Source organism: Patella vulgata, chromosome 3, assembly GCF_932274485.2.
Source record: "Patella vulgata chromosome 3, xgPatVulg1.2, whole genome shotgun sequence".
In the NCBI taxonomy this organism is placed as follows: Eukaryota; Metazoa; Mollusca; class Gastropoda; family Patellidae; genus Patella; species Patella vulgata.
Window position 1 is genome coordinate 23,594,055 of NC_065881.2, and position 17,676 is coordinate 23,611,730.

The window sequence follows — 17,676 nt, forward strand, 5'->3', positions numbered from 1 at the left end:
GTCCTAGTGACTGGATGTATCTCCAAGTTGATTGAGTGAGGTGATCAAAAAAGTACTGAATCTGTACTTGTTGTACATTCACTGCATGAAGAGCAAGATCTACAGAGCATTCAAAGCCTATTATAACAGTTCATGGATCACAGCCATGCTCCTCTAACAAACAAAACATTAACTCATAAGTTGCCTGAGTCTTTCTTTGTAAAAGTACGTACACTTATGGGACACGACCCCGGATGACACAACTTCATAAAAATACTAAGTGCCATGGCGTAGTAATCGTCCATGCACCAAACATCGGAATCTGCAAGTTTCTTGATGTGGAGTTCCCTTTAAATGCTTTTAAAACTTACTTTACTCAATTTCAAAATACTTTTTTCACAGAAATAATTTTAAAACATTGTAAAATATGGCCGAAATGTCTTCTGGCCAAAACATTCAAGGCCGAAATACCGTCGCCCGAAATGTCCACGGGCAGAAAAGCCCGTCCACCGTACTGCATAGTATTTTGAAAGGACTGTAATTAGAGCCCGCGGATTTTAAACACGGCTCTAGAAGAGTTCCTGTTTTTCATAATGGGAGAAATAGTTTTTTCATCAATTGTACGCATTTGCAAACAACGACAAAACAAATTTAATTTATAGCTGCATTTAATTCACACATACATCTTTTATACATAACTTACTCATCACATTTTAAATGATGGATGCATTAAGTGCTATAATTAGGTCAAGACGCAGATTGTGTCCATGTGAGAAATTTGGGGGTGTTGAGTGTGTGTGTGTGGGGGGGGGGGGTTAAGTTAAGGGCTTGAGGTAGACTGAAATAACAGAAAAATGTAAACTAATTGGGTAAGAAAGACCGAATAAATATAACATTTTTTTTTTACTTCCAACGGCTTCCATCACATGTTTAAACTTTTTCAATAGGTTAGAAATTACAATAAACAAATTCTTTTTATATAAATAAAAAATACACAAACAAATACTTTTCTAAATTTGAGATATTTACAATAATTTCGAAAAAGATAAATTACGTATATCCCCTATTTAAGGATGCATTATCTAAGATTTAGATACAGAGATGGCCGTTCTTGCTTTAATAGTTCAAAAACACATAATGCAAAATTAATATATCGAAAATTTCATTCAAATTACTTTATCACTGATTGAAGTTTTGACAAGCTGTGCCATAGATTGTTTATTGCCGTAGCAACGTTACTTGTTAATCGAAACTAAGCCTAGATTCACCATTTAAATTAAATCATTAAATGGCGATCGTGTTTCAATCCATTTAAATATCGGCCATCCCAGAGTTGATTGTAGGCTTGGCATGTAAATAAATGTCCAAATAAACGAAAGAACAGACAGATTTAGCTCTGTAATGCATCGTTAACGAGACAGATGGGCAGTAATTCTTGTTGAATCAGAACAATGAACATGGTAGTTATCAGTGATACATGCTGAAACGCCTTCAATGTGTTACCTGAAATAAGATTACAAATACATGTAATATTAATCACTTTATATAAGCAACTGTTTTCATTATTTAATTTAAAGATGAAAAAAAAAGATTATTTAAACTGTAATTTAGAATATAAACCATAATTGTAGTTTAGATAATGCCAAAACTCCACACGCATACATATGATAATTAACGTCAATAACAACTAATGTAAACTTCAAATGGCCACAACTTACCTTTTTTAAACAATAGTTATACGCTATTTGATATAAGACTATACGTGTGTATGGCCTTGGCAGAGTTTACAAACAAAATTGAATCTCACGTTTACCAGGCCAAAGAACTAAATCTGAACGCTGCGCTATTAACAAAATAGCTCAATTGGTTTTTTTATTTGTTTTTTTTTTATTTCGACGTTTGTTTGATTTGATCAACAATGAAGATATTACCATTGCTAGTGGTTGGAAATGGTGTGGCCGGTTTTTCACATAGTATATTAGATTTAGCCGAACAATCTACGTCATTATATCGTCCACCATAATACATTACAGCACAATCTTCTGTTCCACCAAAATCATTCGGTTCACCTCGCCATACTCTATAATAAACAGTTTAATATTAAGCCAAACTCGCAATACTCAGCGAGATACAAGTCACTGACGTCTGTGGTGTGTTATCTTTGAAACACACCACCATTAACGAAAAAATTGAAAACATGTTATAACCAGTTATTCAGCTGGTACTAGTCATGATGTAAAAGCCTATACTATGGTGATAATTCCAGCAGTTTCTTCGTAATACCCTTGAATCAATGCTACAGATGTTGCAATTTCTCTGCACACAAGCAATAATTTGAGAAGTTGTGTCTTACATAAGAGATCTATCTGGTGGTCCATAATATGATGTAGAGTATACCCATAATCCTTCAACCTGTGAATCAGTAAGATCAGTCCACCAACCAGTAGGGTCCGGTGGACGAGACATCAACTGCTGTGTTACAAATGCCTGTAAAAAAAGGCCATTGGTTGTCTTTGAATACGAAAATACAAATTACATTATTAGCTCTGTAATGTTCCAAACGAAGAAATATTGGGGAAGCCGTTAGAAAAAGGAGCATTCACATCAGCAACCGCGGACAAAGTACCAGCACTGCAATTCAACAGAGATGTCTTTATTAATACGCTCGTAGGTGTAATCCAGTTTTACCATGTTTAGAAAATCATAGAAATCTTACAAACTGAGGTAATAATATGCAGCGCTTTAAGCAAAATGTTCATTCGGAAATTATAATTATTGTTTTTAACATCACTTACATAATCTTCCCCACTTTGAGGGGCAAATAAAGTACTGTCTCCACCGCCTGCTAATTGACTACATTTATCTTTAGCAGCATCCCATGTAGTAGTGACATTATCATCAGTATCACTGATATAAAAACAAGTACTACCTTCACCATCTGGCATTATCCAAGTAGATGGACACGGTCGATCTGAATAAACAATATACTATGTTTTGATTATCAGGTCAATCTAAATAAACAATATACTATATTTTCATTATCAGGTCAATCTAAAAAAAACAATATGCTATAAATATGTTCATTATCAAGTCGATCTGAATAAACAATATGCTATAAATATTTTCATCATCAGTTCGATCTGAATAAACAATACACTATATTTTCATTCGAATACACAAATGGCTATTCAGTAAATGATTGTCAGTTCTGGGTTTCAATATTCTGAAGCATAAACAGTGGGTTGAATATTCTGAATCCCATACATGTACATATCCAGTATAGATGACCATTTACACCTAAAACTACATTTCACATCAAGATTTTACACCCCGTTGTGTTCATGCGCCTCAATTCTTTTCTGACAGTTTGTGAATTAAAACTGTACAATGCTGGTAATGAGGTGTTCGTTGTCGAGCAGCTGGTCAGATATCTAAATGAACACTTGTATTTGGAATAAGAAAATAATTGTTCAAGAAAACAGTGTGTTCATTTGATGGGCATCTTCCAGATGATAATCTTCGTAGTTACATTGGAAGTCGACAGAAAAACATACAGACGGACGGCCCGACGGACGGACGAGCGGACGGACAATAAGAAGGCAATACGATCACATTTAAATGGGGGCGTATACCATAACAAACCGGACACTAGGTCCAGAAGCCGAGATCTATATTTCGTTTCGTTTCTTTTTATACTTTCGATGGCTTAAACTACATAAAGATCTGACAGGTTGTAGTGGAAGGTCGTGTCAGGGGTCATACGGGCGTCTTTTGACCTATGACGTCAGACATTGTTTAATCAATCAGCGTTGACGTTACTAGTGGTTTACCCACAGTTCCGTGCACCGCACATCAAGAACTCTCCGTAACAGATCGTTGGTTAATCCCTCACATGAGCAAGAATGCGGGTTATATAACAACTCTTTCAGATTCTAGTGTAGTAAAGACAACTAAAACGAAATTTTGAACTATAAAAAAAGAAACGAAGTAGGATCTGTGATATCATAATCCCTATAGAACTACTTGTTGGCGTGATCTTTTAAGTGTTATCGAAGGATATGGAAACTTACTAACTGACGTCATCTGACAAATAAAACCAGCTTTATTAGAACACGACATGTCATTATAAACACCATCCATACTAATAGCAGCACAATCTTCTGTACCTAAATAATCATTAGGTTCCTGATTCCATTTACTGTAACAAATAGCTTATGCTTATTAGTAATAAATTCTTGTAGAAAATGGTTCATAATTAATATCAAGATAATGACGTGTAGAAAACGGTTCATGCTTAAGCTTGATATCAATATTGTAGAACTTACTAGTAGGTCATGCGTAATTTGATGTGTTGTAGATTGATATCGGGCCATGTAGAAATCTGTCATGCTTAATATAAAGTCTTGTAGAAAATAGACCTTGCTTAATGTCAAGTCTTGTAGTCATGTTTTATATCAAATTCAATAGAAGAAAATCATTTTTAGGGACAGTAAAGTGTAGCTACAGAGCTGATCCAGTAAAATAATTTGATAAGTTGGTTTTAACTAAAATCAGACGAATAAACGAATAGTGTTAGTTATTTCGTCCAATCAGCCACCCTGTTCTTTAGGCACATATTCCCGAACATTGACTTTAAAAACAAATGTCAGAATGAAAATCTGTAAAATATTTTATACTATTAAATTAGTGTGGTAAACACATAGTTGACAACAACCACGTGCATTGTGTTATAGAGTCAGACCATTATTCATATACATAAATGAAGGATAATGATAAAAATATAATATCTTACATATATTCTGTATTTATATCTGAACCGTCCGCCCATGACCATGAGTCAGCCCCCTTAGATTTTCTAGACAAACCAGTCCACACATGATTGACTTCCATTGTGAACGTCTGTAGTGTTATCCAATACTTCAACAAATAAAACAGCGGTTAAATCATTTGAGATACCACGAGCAATTAGAAACATGACAATAACACAAGCAATTAGAAACATAGCAATACCACAATAATTTGAAAGATGGGCAATGGCACAATCATTTAACATATAGCAATATCACAAGCAGTTTCAAACATAGCAAAACCACTAAGTAATACTACAAGCTAAACCTTAACATATCAATACCGCAAGCAATTTGAAACATATCAATACCTCAAGCAATTTGAAACATACATATCGATAACACAAGCAGTGTGAAACATATCAATACCACTAACCACTTCGAAACAAAACAATATCACAAACAGCTTGAAACATAACAATGTACATTGTAACAGTAGCACTGGAAAGGTCCTGATTCATGCAGTGTTCCTGAACTCAAGATTCGACAAAGAGCACATTCAACAATATTTTTTGTCTATATTTTTGGGAAAAGAATCTGTTTTTAAACGAGTCGTCTCAGCATGAAAAGTAAATGCCGAAAAGCCACGAAATAGCCATCGTTCATAGCCCACTATAACCTCGTGGCGGAATACTGAGAACTGGGAGTTTGTATATGTTCAATATATTATAACACAACTTTATGCATATAGTAACACTATACTAGGATACAGGTTTATAAGAATATCTCACACATGATATAAATCTGTAAATAAAGGAGTTACATGATGCCCTGGGTCTAAGATTTTAAGGTAGCGGGTTCCACATATGGGCAGCAAAAAGGCGAGCGCCATAGGATCTGAGTTTATATTTTGTGACAACAAGGTTGTTCTTAGTACTTGATCTTAGATTTTTTCGATGGCATGTAAGGTACCACGAGTTCTCTCAGATAAGGTAGCACTACACAGTACACGCATTGCTATGTAAGAGGCATATATGGGACAGCTCTCTTAAACACTGGAAAATAGTACCAATAAACTATAACACATACTTATGGAACAACAATTACTGATTTATTTAGGCTACGTTTCGAAGAGAGATTCTCTCAACGTTTTCAAGCAAGTACAGTAACAAATTAAGAGATTCTCTCAACGTTTTCAAGTATATGTTACTGAACTTGCTTGAAAACGTTGAGAGAATCTCTCTTTGAAACGTGATTATTCTTCCATAAGTATGTGTTATAGTTTATTGCTCTATCCAGTTACTAAATGCCTCTAAAAGATCAAGATCGGAAATAGTACACAATACATAGGATGTATAATAATAACACATACCATTTCATCCAAAGATTCTATCTTAGAGAGATCTCCACCCGATTGTTGACATTTGTTTCTGGCATCAGCCCTAACAACTTTTTTTCCTGGTACAAAATAGTAACACTTATGTCCAGCTCTAGTCCAAAGACCAGTACAACCCAGTTCCTCATATATCATTAGATTATCTGAAAAATAATCCCAATTATTTATGTGTTACCGATGAAACCATCCACCACTGCATTTGTTTTATTATATTTCTAATGGCTACTAATACTACTTTTAATCTTACTAATATTACAAAATTCTACAATGCATACATATTCGATCCCGATGTTGGCCGAAGAAGTTCATCAGGAATAAAAGAACCATTGATAGTTGGAATTCGAAATAAGAGTAGCCCGTGGTGTCGCTGTTTGGGTAAAATTTCCCCCATAGTACACTGTATGGCGTATGCCGTCTTCATCAGCCCAGTCCGAGCAGAGCAGTATGGGGCGTTAAACCCCATTTCATTTAACATACTAACAAGTTGGCTTATGCTTATGTGACGTCGAGACGGAAGTAGCCGTAAATAAACAGCCACTCTTCGGAAGTCTATAAACTGGTACCTGTGGATGAATACACCCTAAGAAAGAAGTTGGATCAAAGACTATTTTAGCACGTTTGCATGCAATGATTTATAGTTCCCCTTGTGCGGTCACTATACTTCGCATTGCGCATGGTTGAAGCTATTTTAATAATAAGTAATAGAAGCAGAGTTCGACATTTTATCCTTGTTACCTAACATCGAACATTTCTCCACCAACACCGGGATCGAGTTTTGTTTGAAGATCAACGCCATCACTATGGAGTTTGATTTATAGATAAAACTTACAATTATTATTGACTTTGAGTTTACAGATATAACTTGCCATTACTGAGTTTGAGCTTACAGTTATGACTTACCATTTATTGAGTTTAGGCTTATAGATATGACGTGCCATTATTGAGTTTGAGCTTACAGATATGACTTACCATTTATTGGGTTTACATACATGACTTATAATTTATTGAGTTTGAGCTTACAGATATAACTTCCCATTATTGAGTTTGAGCTTACATATATAACTTACCATTATTGAGTTTGAGCTTACAGATATAATAATTCAGATCTTTGCTACATTTACCATACGACATTTTACCATTACCATGTACAACACCACATTTTTCATTTAGTGCCAACTTACTGGGAGCCTTATCCCAAACCCTAGAAATTAATTAAGGCTACTCATGAGTCAATTTGAACTAAAGAATGGTCACATCAAAGTAGAATATTTGAAAAATCAAAACCTCGTCCAATCTTTGAGTTAAAACATACAATTATGCCATCTACAAACGTATAAAATCTTACAACCCTCCATGTTTCTCTAAACAACGTTTGAAAACTCTAATGTTTATATTGGTTGGCTATCAAAATAAAGTTTGTTTACGGTAAGGGATGGTATGGACAGATAAACAATGGGCATTATTCAAGAACCTGACCTTGAACTGTTAAAATTTCGAAATTAATAGTCACACTTAAAGGGTCAATCTCGATTATATTTTGGAGAATAAAACTGCTTAATTTTTTTGTTAAAAGCCCTCAAAATCCCCTACCTTGGGGCTAAGCAACTAACTCAATACATGTATACGTGATACGTTTTCAAACAATTTAAACCCGCAAATCTTCATCTGGAAATGGAGACCAGTGTCCCAAGCTGTATTACACGGTGTCTGGATAAAATCAGGCTTTTATTTTATAAAAATAACGTGTATCAAGTACAGAATGTGGTTTATGCACTGTATATACCTCTAAAGGAACGGCAATAGATTATCAGGTCACACAAAGAAAACATTGACCCGAATTCTTAAAAGGTTTACGTTTCCGGAAATACGGTTTTGACGTCCACCTCCAAACGACTCAATATTTTGAGCTGAAATTTTTAGACAAGGTAAATACACCATTCCTCTATATTTTGGCGCTTAAATGGCATACGTTCACGGACCCTTATTTCTGAGATTCTGTTAAAATCGGGATGGTCCCTTTAACAGTTAGTATGATTAAAAGCTGATTAATGACGACAAATGATTCTGGCTTGAATAGACTTGTTGTTGCCTGAATGTTTTACACCGAGGATATAAGAAAACATTGCAGATCAGTGTTATAGCTCTTATTCGAGAATCATTCCCGATCTCTGTGGTTCATAGTCACAATATTTTAAACGAGAGCAATAATACCATAACGTTACTGTTAACATGGGTATTTTATTATGGGTGTTAAGTAGCGGGCCCCGAGGGAAAAGTGGAACTTTTATAAACGGGGCCGATGAATAATCAGAGGTGGTTGGTATAGTCTGCCATGTCTCCCTGATAAAAAAAACACCCGCTGTTAACACCAGTTATCAGTTAAGAAAAGAGTTGTGAAGAAAGGCCAAAAGGACGATCCAAGTTACTAACATGAAAGATAAATCAGCTGGTCCATCTGTCCATACATAATTTCCTTCTGCATTCTGATCGTTTAAGCCAATCCACCAGTTCATATCTCTAACTTGAGCTACCTCCAAATACTGACTTATTAATTGCTGAAACATACATTATAAATTCGATGACAGATCATTTACATAAAAGACTTCTTTGGATTAATTTATGGGATGACAATCATTCTTCATTGAAATCTGTCGTCTCGTCCATTTTAGGGTGTAACTGATCTTGTATTCTACTTTCGACACAGTCAAACATTAAATTTTAAATTAGTAAACAATGCTACCCCCACTTCATAACTATCTTGCACCATCACTAAGCAAAATAACACACAATATCAACCCAATTCTATAATATAACTTAATTCAAAGAGTTTTAGGTCATTTAAACAACAAATATATTACAAGCAAGTCATCATTAATTTTGCAGATTTAATATAATTTGTTGACATTCCACAAATTAAGAGTAAACGGCCACACCGCTCTATCACAAATGTCGCCTGAGTCATTATATTACATGTATAACATTGTTAGCAGATATTGTTGCATATTGATATATAGAAAGCCCAGCGCTTCGATCATATATTTTTGAAACATTAAAATGAACCAAATTCCATGTAATATTGTTCAGATTATGATATTGATAATGACATCAGCTATCCCCAAGATAAAACAATATAATTCAACTTACGTATTCTTGTTTTGAGTTGAAACTGACAAGAGTTGGGGTTTGTCCAGTCACCATTGTCATACATTTACCCAGGGCGTCCATCCAGGTCAGCACATTAAAGGAGTCATCCGTAGCACTGATATAATAACATTTAGTAGCAGAGTTTAGCCAACCATCAGCACAATTTCCATCTGCAGGACAGAAGTGAGGGGGTTATTACTGATTCACCAACAGAATCTATACAAAACTGCAACTTAAATTGTAAGCAATGCGATTAACTCAAATACACGGAAGGTGGTATCAGTTGGTACTATGTATTCTAGCAACAGTACTTGTGCCCTGCATGTTCTTATATCTAAAGGAAGGGGTATAGCCCTGTGGTATACCAACAGTAAAGACAACGCACACCATTTAAAAAAACCCCATCCCATTATCTGGAATGTAAGCCTTACATTCACATTAATCGATTCACTGTGCTTCATATCTGTACCAGAGGGGGAGGAGGGGAGGGGGGGATGCAGTCGGCATTATAATGTCAAGCAATACGGGTAACACAGGATCGAAACTACATCGCTATACCTATACATTATATTTTTATCTGTGGTGGATAAATCAATGTAGTGCGGCCTTTATATATTCATTTATGTATTATTTTATAATAAAATATTTGATATTGATATTTACTTGAAGGTAAAGCATAAGAACAGATGTATCCTAATTTCTGCCAACACATCTCATCACTAATCTTTCCTTCATATGACATAGAAACACAATTTTCTACATGCCTAGTGTCATCTGGTTCCTGGTTCCAGATCCTATAATAGACATATCACCAAGATCGTTCATTTTTGTAATGGGTATTATGAAGAAGGACAAATATAGACAGTACATCCATAAAACCCAAGTGTGTAGCGTCACGATTTGCTTGTGTTATGTTTTGTATTTTGTTTTGTGCAGAGATGGAGAAACTACCTGTAGTATTGCTTCTGAAATGCGGATTGCATTAGTTTGTGTTTGTTGGTTAGATTTTATTTTTGTAACAGAAACGAACTGTACAGCACAGCAGACTGCTAGAAGGTGTATTAAAGGGGCTTTATTGCAAACCTCTTTTATGTCGTACTGGGATGGAATGGGTTGTTGCTAGAACACTCCAGCTACTTACAAATCATCATTTGTTGCTAGAACACTCCAGCTCCTTCGCTATACTTACAAAGCATCATTGAATACCTCTTCATTATCACCCCATGTCCATATACCAGGGTGATTGACTTCAGTTAAATCTGTCCACCAACCATCCACACCAAACGGTTTAACTGTCTGTACAAAACTTTTCTGAGAAAAAACAACCCAACATTTATTCTTCTGAGAAGTTAAACAAACAGTCAGATTATGATTAAAATAAAATACATTTGTAGTCAGATTGTTATTCTTGGTTTAAGAACATTATTCAAATTTTGAATCTCATAACAGTTCTTATTGCGATAGGCTATTCAAAATCTTATATTTTTGGCAAATTTGTATTGACCATCATACAATATAATTATATTTTTCATATTTTATTGCCCTCACTTTTTAGTGAATTTTAATAATTAAACGTTCAGTAGTAGCTGCGAATAATGCACTTCCATAAGACTAGGGCAGCATCAATTTTGTATCATAACCATTGAAGTTACTAGTTAACCGCTTTTGCTCTTGGTCATTTCTCCGTTTCTGTGTTTTGTCACACACATGGTGATTTTACTGTTAAATGGTATTCTACGCCCATTAAAATAGCGTTTTTGAGTTAAATCTCTTTATTATGGGAAACAACGGTCTCCAGAAAGGAGACAAAGGTGTTGCTGGTGAGTTACCACAGAGGATAAAGAACGGTTACCACAGATGATACAAAGATGTTGCATTGGTGAGGGGAGAGAGGACAACGGTTACCAGTGAGGATACAAAGATATTGCAGGTGAGTTACCGCAGAGGATACAATGAACGGTTGTCCCAGAGAATACAAAGGTGTGGCTGGAGAGTAAAGAACTGTTACCCCAGAAGATAGAAGTTTGCCGATTAGGGGTTAAGTACCAGACGAAGTGATAGATTATAGGATTATAATACATAAGACCTCAAATACAGTACGACATCAAGTTAGTTGGGGTAATAAACTCATGTCATAGATGAAATCAGGGTTGGTGTGGGTTGCCAGAAATGCTACTTACTACGTCATCTCCAGTTTCAAAACGTAATAATGTTGCGTCATGACTATTACAATCTTTACTGGCTTGATCTCGAGTGACCTGATAACCATTATTTATCAGTAGACAGCTACTTCCAGACTGTTGCCAACCTGGCAGACATGGTGAGGTAACACAATCTTTAATTAAAAAACAAATCTTGACATCATGGTTTAAAGTGCGAATACGGGAATGGAATGGAATCGGATTAAACGTATTGTCTTTACTTTTCTTAACTCATGTTTAAACTAACAGACTGTGTTTGTATTTCTATATAATTACTGGTGCCATGCCACAGTGTGGATACATGGATTTTAAAGACGGCGAGTAGATATCCCGCGGACTAAAGGGGTACGATAGAAATATTAACTGCTGTATCACTCAATTCACCTTTAATGCACGCACATTGTACATTAAACAGAGATTACATTTCCGGTATGATTATTACTGTTAGAAAAATCTAGTGGACTATCCTAAAACTCATTCTGGCATAGAGTAATTTTGAAGAAAATGGGAGCGCGTGCTCTGTTTTTTTATATCATCCGAACGACTAGACACATTTCCTTGTCAGTCCTCAAGTCGCCAACCCCGACAAGAGGGGGCTTGAAAAATCGTTGGTGCTATTCTCAGCCCACACGGGATTTGAAACCGAGGCATTCTGGTTGAGATTCAAGTGTACTGATTTTTAACCATACAACCACAGCGGGCACCAAACCCCGAGTTGATTTCAAGTACTTGACAGGAAGGTGAATTACTTTTGATAACACATTATCTCGAGAACAGAAAGAAGTCTAAAAGCATCCAGAACAAAACGACGAGTTTCAGTCTAGTGCGAACAATTAGGTTGTTTCATTTTATCACCACCTCAAAAATTAGAAAATTAAGAATTATTACCTGAATAGAGGATCAATGAATTGAAGAATAATATCCAACAAATTAATTTATACGCCATAATGGCGATTTGGTGATCTAGTGGAGTTTTATCGTGATCTTGTTATCTTCATCAACTGAAGATAAAACAACGTCCCAAGCGAACAGTGTCACACAGATAACCCGAATGTGATTGGATCTGATTATAACATTCGTACGTTCACAAAAATTGCATTGTATTTATTGCTTTACCGCGTTATCTGTGTTTCGAATATAGAAATTCGGGGGGTGGGGGCGGTTAGTTTTAGTAATTTGTGGGTTTGTTGATTTGGTGAGTGAGTTGTTGTTATTGTTTTTTGTTTTCTTGATGTTTTGCATATTTCTGATTTTGTTGTTTAGGTGATTTGGTGGTGGTGGTGGTGGTGTGTGTGGGTGTGTGTGTGTGTGTGTGGGGGGGGGTCCATGTAGATCTTTTAATCACTATAAAAAGAAATGACTGTATCAGTAACAATATCGGTAACACTATCAGTAACATTATGAGAAACAAGTCACGTGCTCATTAGTTACATAAACTGTAATAAACAACAATAACAAAATATATACTATACTAAGCAGCAAAAGAAACGTCAGGTTGGTGTGTTACTCTGAATAGACGCATTGCATAAAACTTGCCAAATGTTTTTATTGTATATTTGTGACCACATCTCCAACTTTACCTGAAAAATAAGGTTCATTCCCAAACACAATATTGAACCCAGGAAATGTACTCAAAAACGCAACCTGACTTCTGAGATGGTAATGTGTTCTCCATTATTTTCATGTAACTCATGCTGCGCGTGCTGTTCACCGGAACCAGCCCTATAAAATTTACCCCAATACCTGGTTGAATCTTCACATTACAACGTCAGCAGCATACCACGACTCACGACAGCTCAGAGGAACCAGTCGCTTGGAAGACTAGACGCTGGCCACACTGCCCAAGCCGTTGCCAATCACTTCCAGGTCAATGTCCGGACCATCCACAGGCTTCAGCAACGCTTTCGAGCCACCAACACCACGGATGATCGCCCCCGAACTGGTAGACCAAGGGTTACCACAAGGCGACAAGACCGCCATGTTGTAAGTAAGCATTAAATAAGGCGTTGCTTGAAGAACATTGTTTGGTTTTCCACTTAATGTTACTTTGAGATTAAGATCTAATTGTCTTTTAATCTGTGACACTACGGGGACAGATGTGCCTATCCCGGTCACGAACTCAAAAAACCCAGACTACTATGATCGATTAGGAACAAACTTTGACCTTCACGTTGTGTATAAACTATTTCCAATTATTAATTTATTCTGGAACCCTTTGTTGGTTTAACTATGTTTTTATATCTTTATAACATTCATTATACGACGGTTAAATACAGGAAACTACAACATCTAGGAAAGTACACTAGGAGTTATTATAATACCTACAGTCTAGGTTCAACAAGCCAAGAACTCATACCTAACTGCTGACACACAACACTACATGATGACCCTGTCCCGGCCTCTACGCCAAGGAAGCAGTGAGAACGTCCTTCTAAGAACCGTACATCATGTCGGTATCCCAGTCTCTAAGCCGAGGCGGAAAAGCGTCCCTCTAGGACCGCTCTATACTGCCTTCCCTAGGAACACTGAATGATGCCCGAAAATACCTTATAGTCCTAAAGGTGGCAAGAGCCACACACTTCTTGATAGTTCTTTATGATGTTCTCGTCCGGCCTGTAAGCCGAGGCGGTTATCGGCATGTCTCATTAGGAAGCCCACATGATTTCTGAAGGGAACTTTAACCCTGCTCTTTCTTATATAGAAAGTACAAATGCGTCAGCTATTAGGGCGGGGCGATTCCCATTTTGGCGTAAGTGTTTCCTATTGGCACCGTTTTTACGTCAACATTAATCTATTTAATTGGACTAATCTGTGCACGAGATGACTAGCAGATAGTACCCTTCTTTCTGTAGTTGGCAAGGACTGTCTGTGGGTTAATCTAAGAAAGTCGAATCTTGCAAAATACCTACTTAACCCATTCTCGTTGTCACCCACTTGTTAAACCACTTCAATATATAAAACACAGCACCTTTCATAGAATTAAAATAACCCCTATATTATTACAAATCTAACTGAATGATTGAATGCTTATTAACACTATTAACACGGAACTTTGATTACAATCTACATCTATTTAGAAATCTACACATGTTTGAAGTTGGAATTTTGTCAGATACATGTATACTTAATTTACTTCTTTGAAGCTAACATTTTAGGTTTTTCATAGTTGGAAATAATGATATGTACTATAAAATTGAAAAGTAACTGAAATGTAATTGACCAATACATGTAATTATTTATATTTCCATTACTTTTGAAGTCTTCCATTATTCATTATTTGACCATTACTTTAAAAATGTAATAATGAGGCCTACTTTCCATTACCATTACCCCGGATCTTTATTTTAGATGATTTAGCGTATTGCTAAGATGAAGGGAAGACGCCAATATGTTATCTTCAAGGATATGTTTAAAAATTAGAAAAATATCATGGTCATTTAGTGGTTTTATCATCTTGCTCTTTTTATATGCCTGATTCTGAATCTGCCTCTTCATAAACGGCTTTGAATGTATTACTTTTGTGCGCGAAAAGTATATTAATTTTACTGGTCTCAAAGCAAACCGAAAGACAACCGACCACAGTCTCGTATATGTATAATCGTCAGGGCTTGAACAACTTACATATTAAAAGTGTTCGTCAAATAAGTTCCATGTTGTTAAAAATTAACTAAAAGTTCAAGACATCAAAAGTTTAAAAGTTGTAAGCATTCCATTAGAGTTTTCTTTGCGTATGGCTCTCCACAGTGCAATTGTAAAATACTTTTATTATAAAGAAGTTAAACGATGTTAGACATTTTAACCTAATCGTATCATAAACGTTTATCCGTCGAACAATTTATATTCAGATGTCATATCAAGTCAATTAAATGTTGTTTAAACGCCAATCGACAAATAATACGAGGCTACTTTATTACAAAAACATCGGTGAGCAATAATTATTGGGTAAATAATAATTATAAACAACTGATGAGTAAAACTTAATTATTTATACAATTAACGTGCGTACGATTCTACGATTAGTTCGTTGATGGGGTATTACGCACACGTTCCACCTAGAGTAATGTCTTTGATCTGGCCGGCGTAAAAAAAAGATAATTACCTAATCAGCATTCTTAATTAATTTATGACCCCACGTCTGTGCAACTTTAGTCGGATTGATTAATGACAGAATAAACGACACTACACTTGCCATATTATTATCAATACACAAAGATAGTTAGATGACCCTTCTCAATCTGTTATTCCATTTACCAACAAAATTTATTTGTACTGTTAATTCTAACGTATATTGAGATATTTTTACGGTCTATTTCAGAGTAATGAAGTTAAATCAACATGCAGAAAGAAAGGCGCCGTACGATGGCTACATGAAAACGAGATACAGTTGGCTACTCTGATAACGGATCGTCATTTACAAATCGCGTTTCAAACATGTTTGACTTTTATGACACATTTTGCTTGACCACATCTTTTTACTCGGGAAATTAGAACCACAATACTCGTCTGACGAAAATGTATCTCGAATCATTTGGACTGCACATGATGGAAGAGGGACTCTATCAAAAAGTCACTTTAAAACACAGTATTAAAATCGCTGTCGTGAGAAGAGAGGGCGGGACATTATAAAACAAATTATTTCGTAGTCAATTGTTTTATTTAATGGGATTAAGGAACCAGTCAGGCGTTAATGAATACACGCGCCGGCTGTATATAGTTAATTAAGGAATAAACATTCCGAATATGCGTTCGGTCACTGTGACGTCACTGGCGTCTGAGGGGATTAAGAGTCTTTTCGATAATTGGCAAAGTCGGTTTTATGGAAGGTCTATTTTTGCGACTTCGAGTGAAGATAGCTGAATTAATTTCAATCAGATTGGTGTGAACTTGCCGTACAGTGGATACAGTAACCATTGGCTACACGTACCGAAAAGTTTCCACATCTACCTTATGTGCCCTTTTTAACTTTTCGCTGTACATAACCGTAATCAATCTGTGACTCTGTTATCATCCCAGCTCCAAATCATGAATATTTAGAAAAACCTGACAGCAATTAAGTGTTAATTCAAACCCTCTTCTTCACCTCTAGACCAAAAAATCAACAAAAACAGGGACAATATGGTTTAAATACTGCATGGGCTAATTAAAATTATGCCAACATATTTCTATGTGATTTTTGTATTGTCTACGCCACTAGCCATTTCAATGGAGTAGGGCAGCCATTAAAAGACTGGATTTTTTTGTACGTCATTAGTTCGTAAGCAGGACCTCTGAGACAATTTTTAAGTGCTGGAGTGGGGTTTTAAAAGATAGTCCAATTCCGAAAAAAAAGAAATTATTTTATACTGTTAAAACATTTAGCTGAGAATGATATTGGTAGTTCTTAGTTTTAGGGTATCTGTTTGGCAGCAAAAGACTGTTTATTTGTACTAACCATTTTAAAAGATATTGCAAAATATTTAGATAATAGCAAAAGTGGGGCAGTACTGCTGAAATCTCCAATCTTCCAATTTTGAAGCGCAGTATCTCCTTCCTCCATGTTTTCGGTATTACAACGCAAAATGGGGATGACCGTTTAACATTTCAGGTTGGCCTATCGGGTTCATATATTTCTTGGAAGCAAGAGGCAAGGGGAAAGTTTCTAAAACGAAGTTGCCTCCCTTCAATGCAGAATTAGGAGTGAAAGTTAAATTCAAAGCGATTGAAAAATAGATTTATATGTTTCCTGATTTTTTTTTTTATACTATTTTTTTTAAAACCTATGAATAAGGCTTGGTATATTTAGTTAAAGATAGTTTATATAAAAAGAAACGATGTCATTTCATTATACATGTATTCGCCTGCAACCTAGTCCGTTGAGTGCTAAATGATAAGGCCAGCTCAATTTTTCGTCATAGGTCACGAGATGTAAACAGGGCTAGCGCTAATCCCAATCCTAACCCTAACCCTGGACCTAGTCACAATGCTTGTCTTAACCCTAACCTACAATCTCGCCAACAATTACGTGTCCTAGCCTTATTTACATCTCAGCGACCTTGACCAAAACTGAGCTGGCCTTAACAAATAGATTTAGCCAGTCTTGCCCCGTGAAGAAAACCATTGATACTAGTCTCGATCACCAATTTTTCTATTGATTGGCATCACAAGGTTTTGATCGAGCCTACATATCTAA

At 35.9% G+C, this 17,676-nt stretch overlaps 1 protein-coding gene across 1 annotated transcript; it reads right to left on the reverse strand.

The window, feature by feature from the left end:
• Positions 1–732: 732 nt before the first annotated feature.
• Positions 733–10,610, reverse strand: LOC126816327 (macrophage mannose receptor 1). Its single transcript, XM_050542753.2, has 12 exons — positions 10,496–10,610; positions 9,970–10,100; positions 9,307–9,476; positions 8,593–8,717; positions 7,230–7,363; positions 6,139–6,305; positions 4,772–4,896; positions 4,050–4,177; positions 2,775–2,950; positions 2,333–2,466; positions 1,911–2,059; positions 733–1,482 (listed from the first exon to the last, which is right to left on the reverse strand). Exons 2-12 carry the CDS (start codon positions 10,046–10,048, stop codon positions 1,370–1,372), a joined length of 1,500 nt encoding a protein of 499 aa, XP_050398710.1. The 5' UTR covers positions 10,049–10,100; positions 10,496–10,610; the 3' UTR covers positions 733–1,369.
• Positions 10,611–17,676: the final 7,066 nt, after the last annotated feature.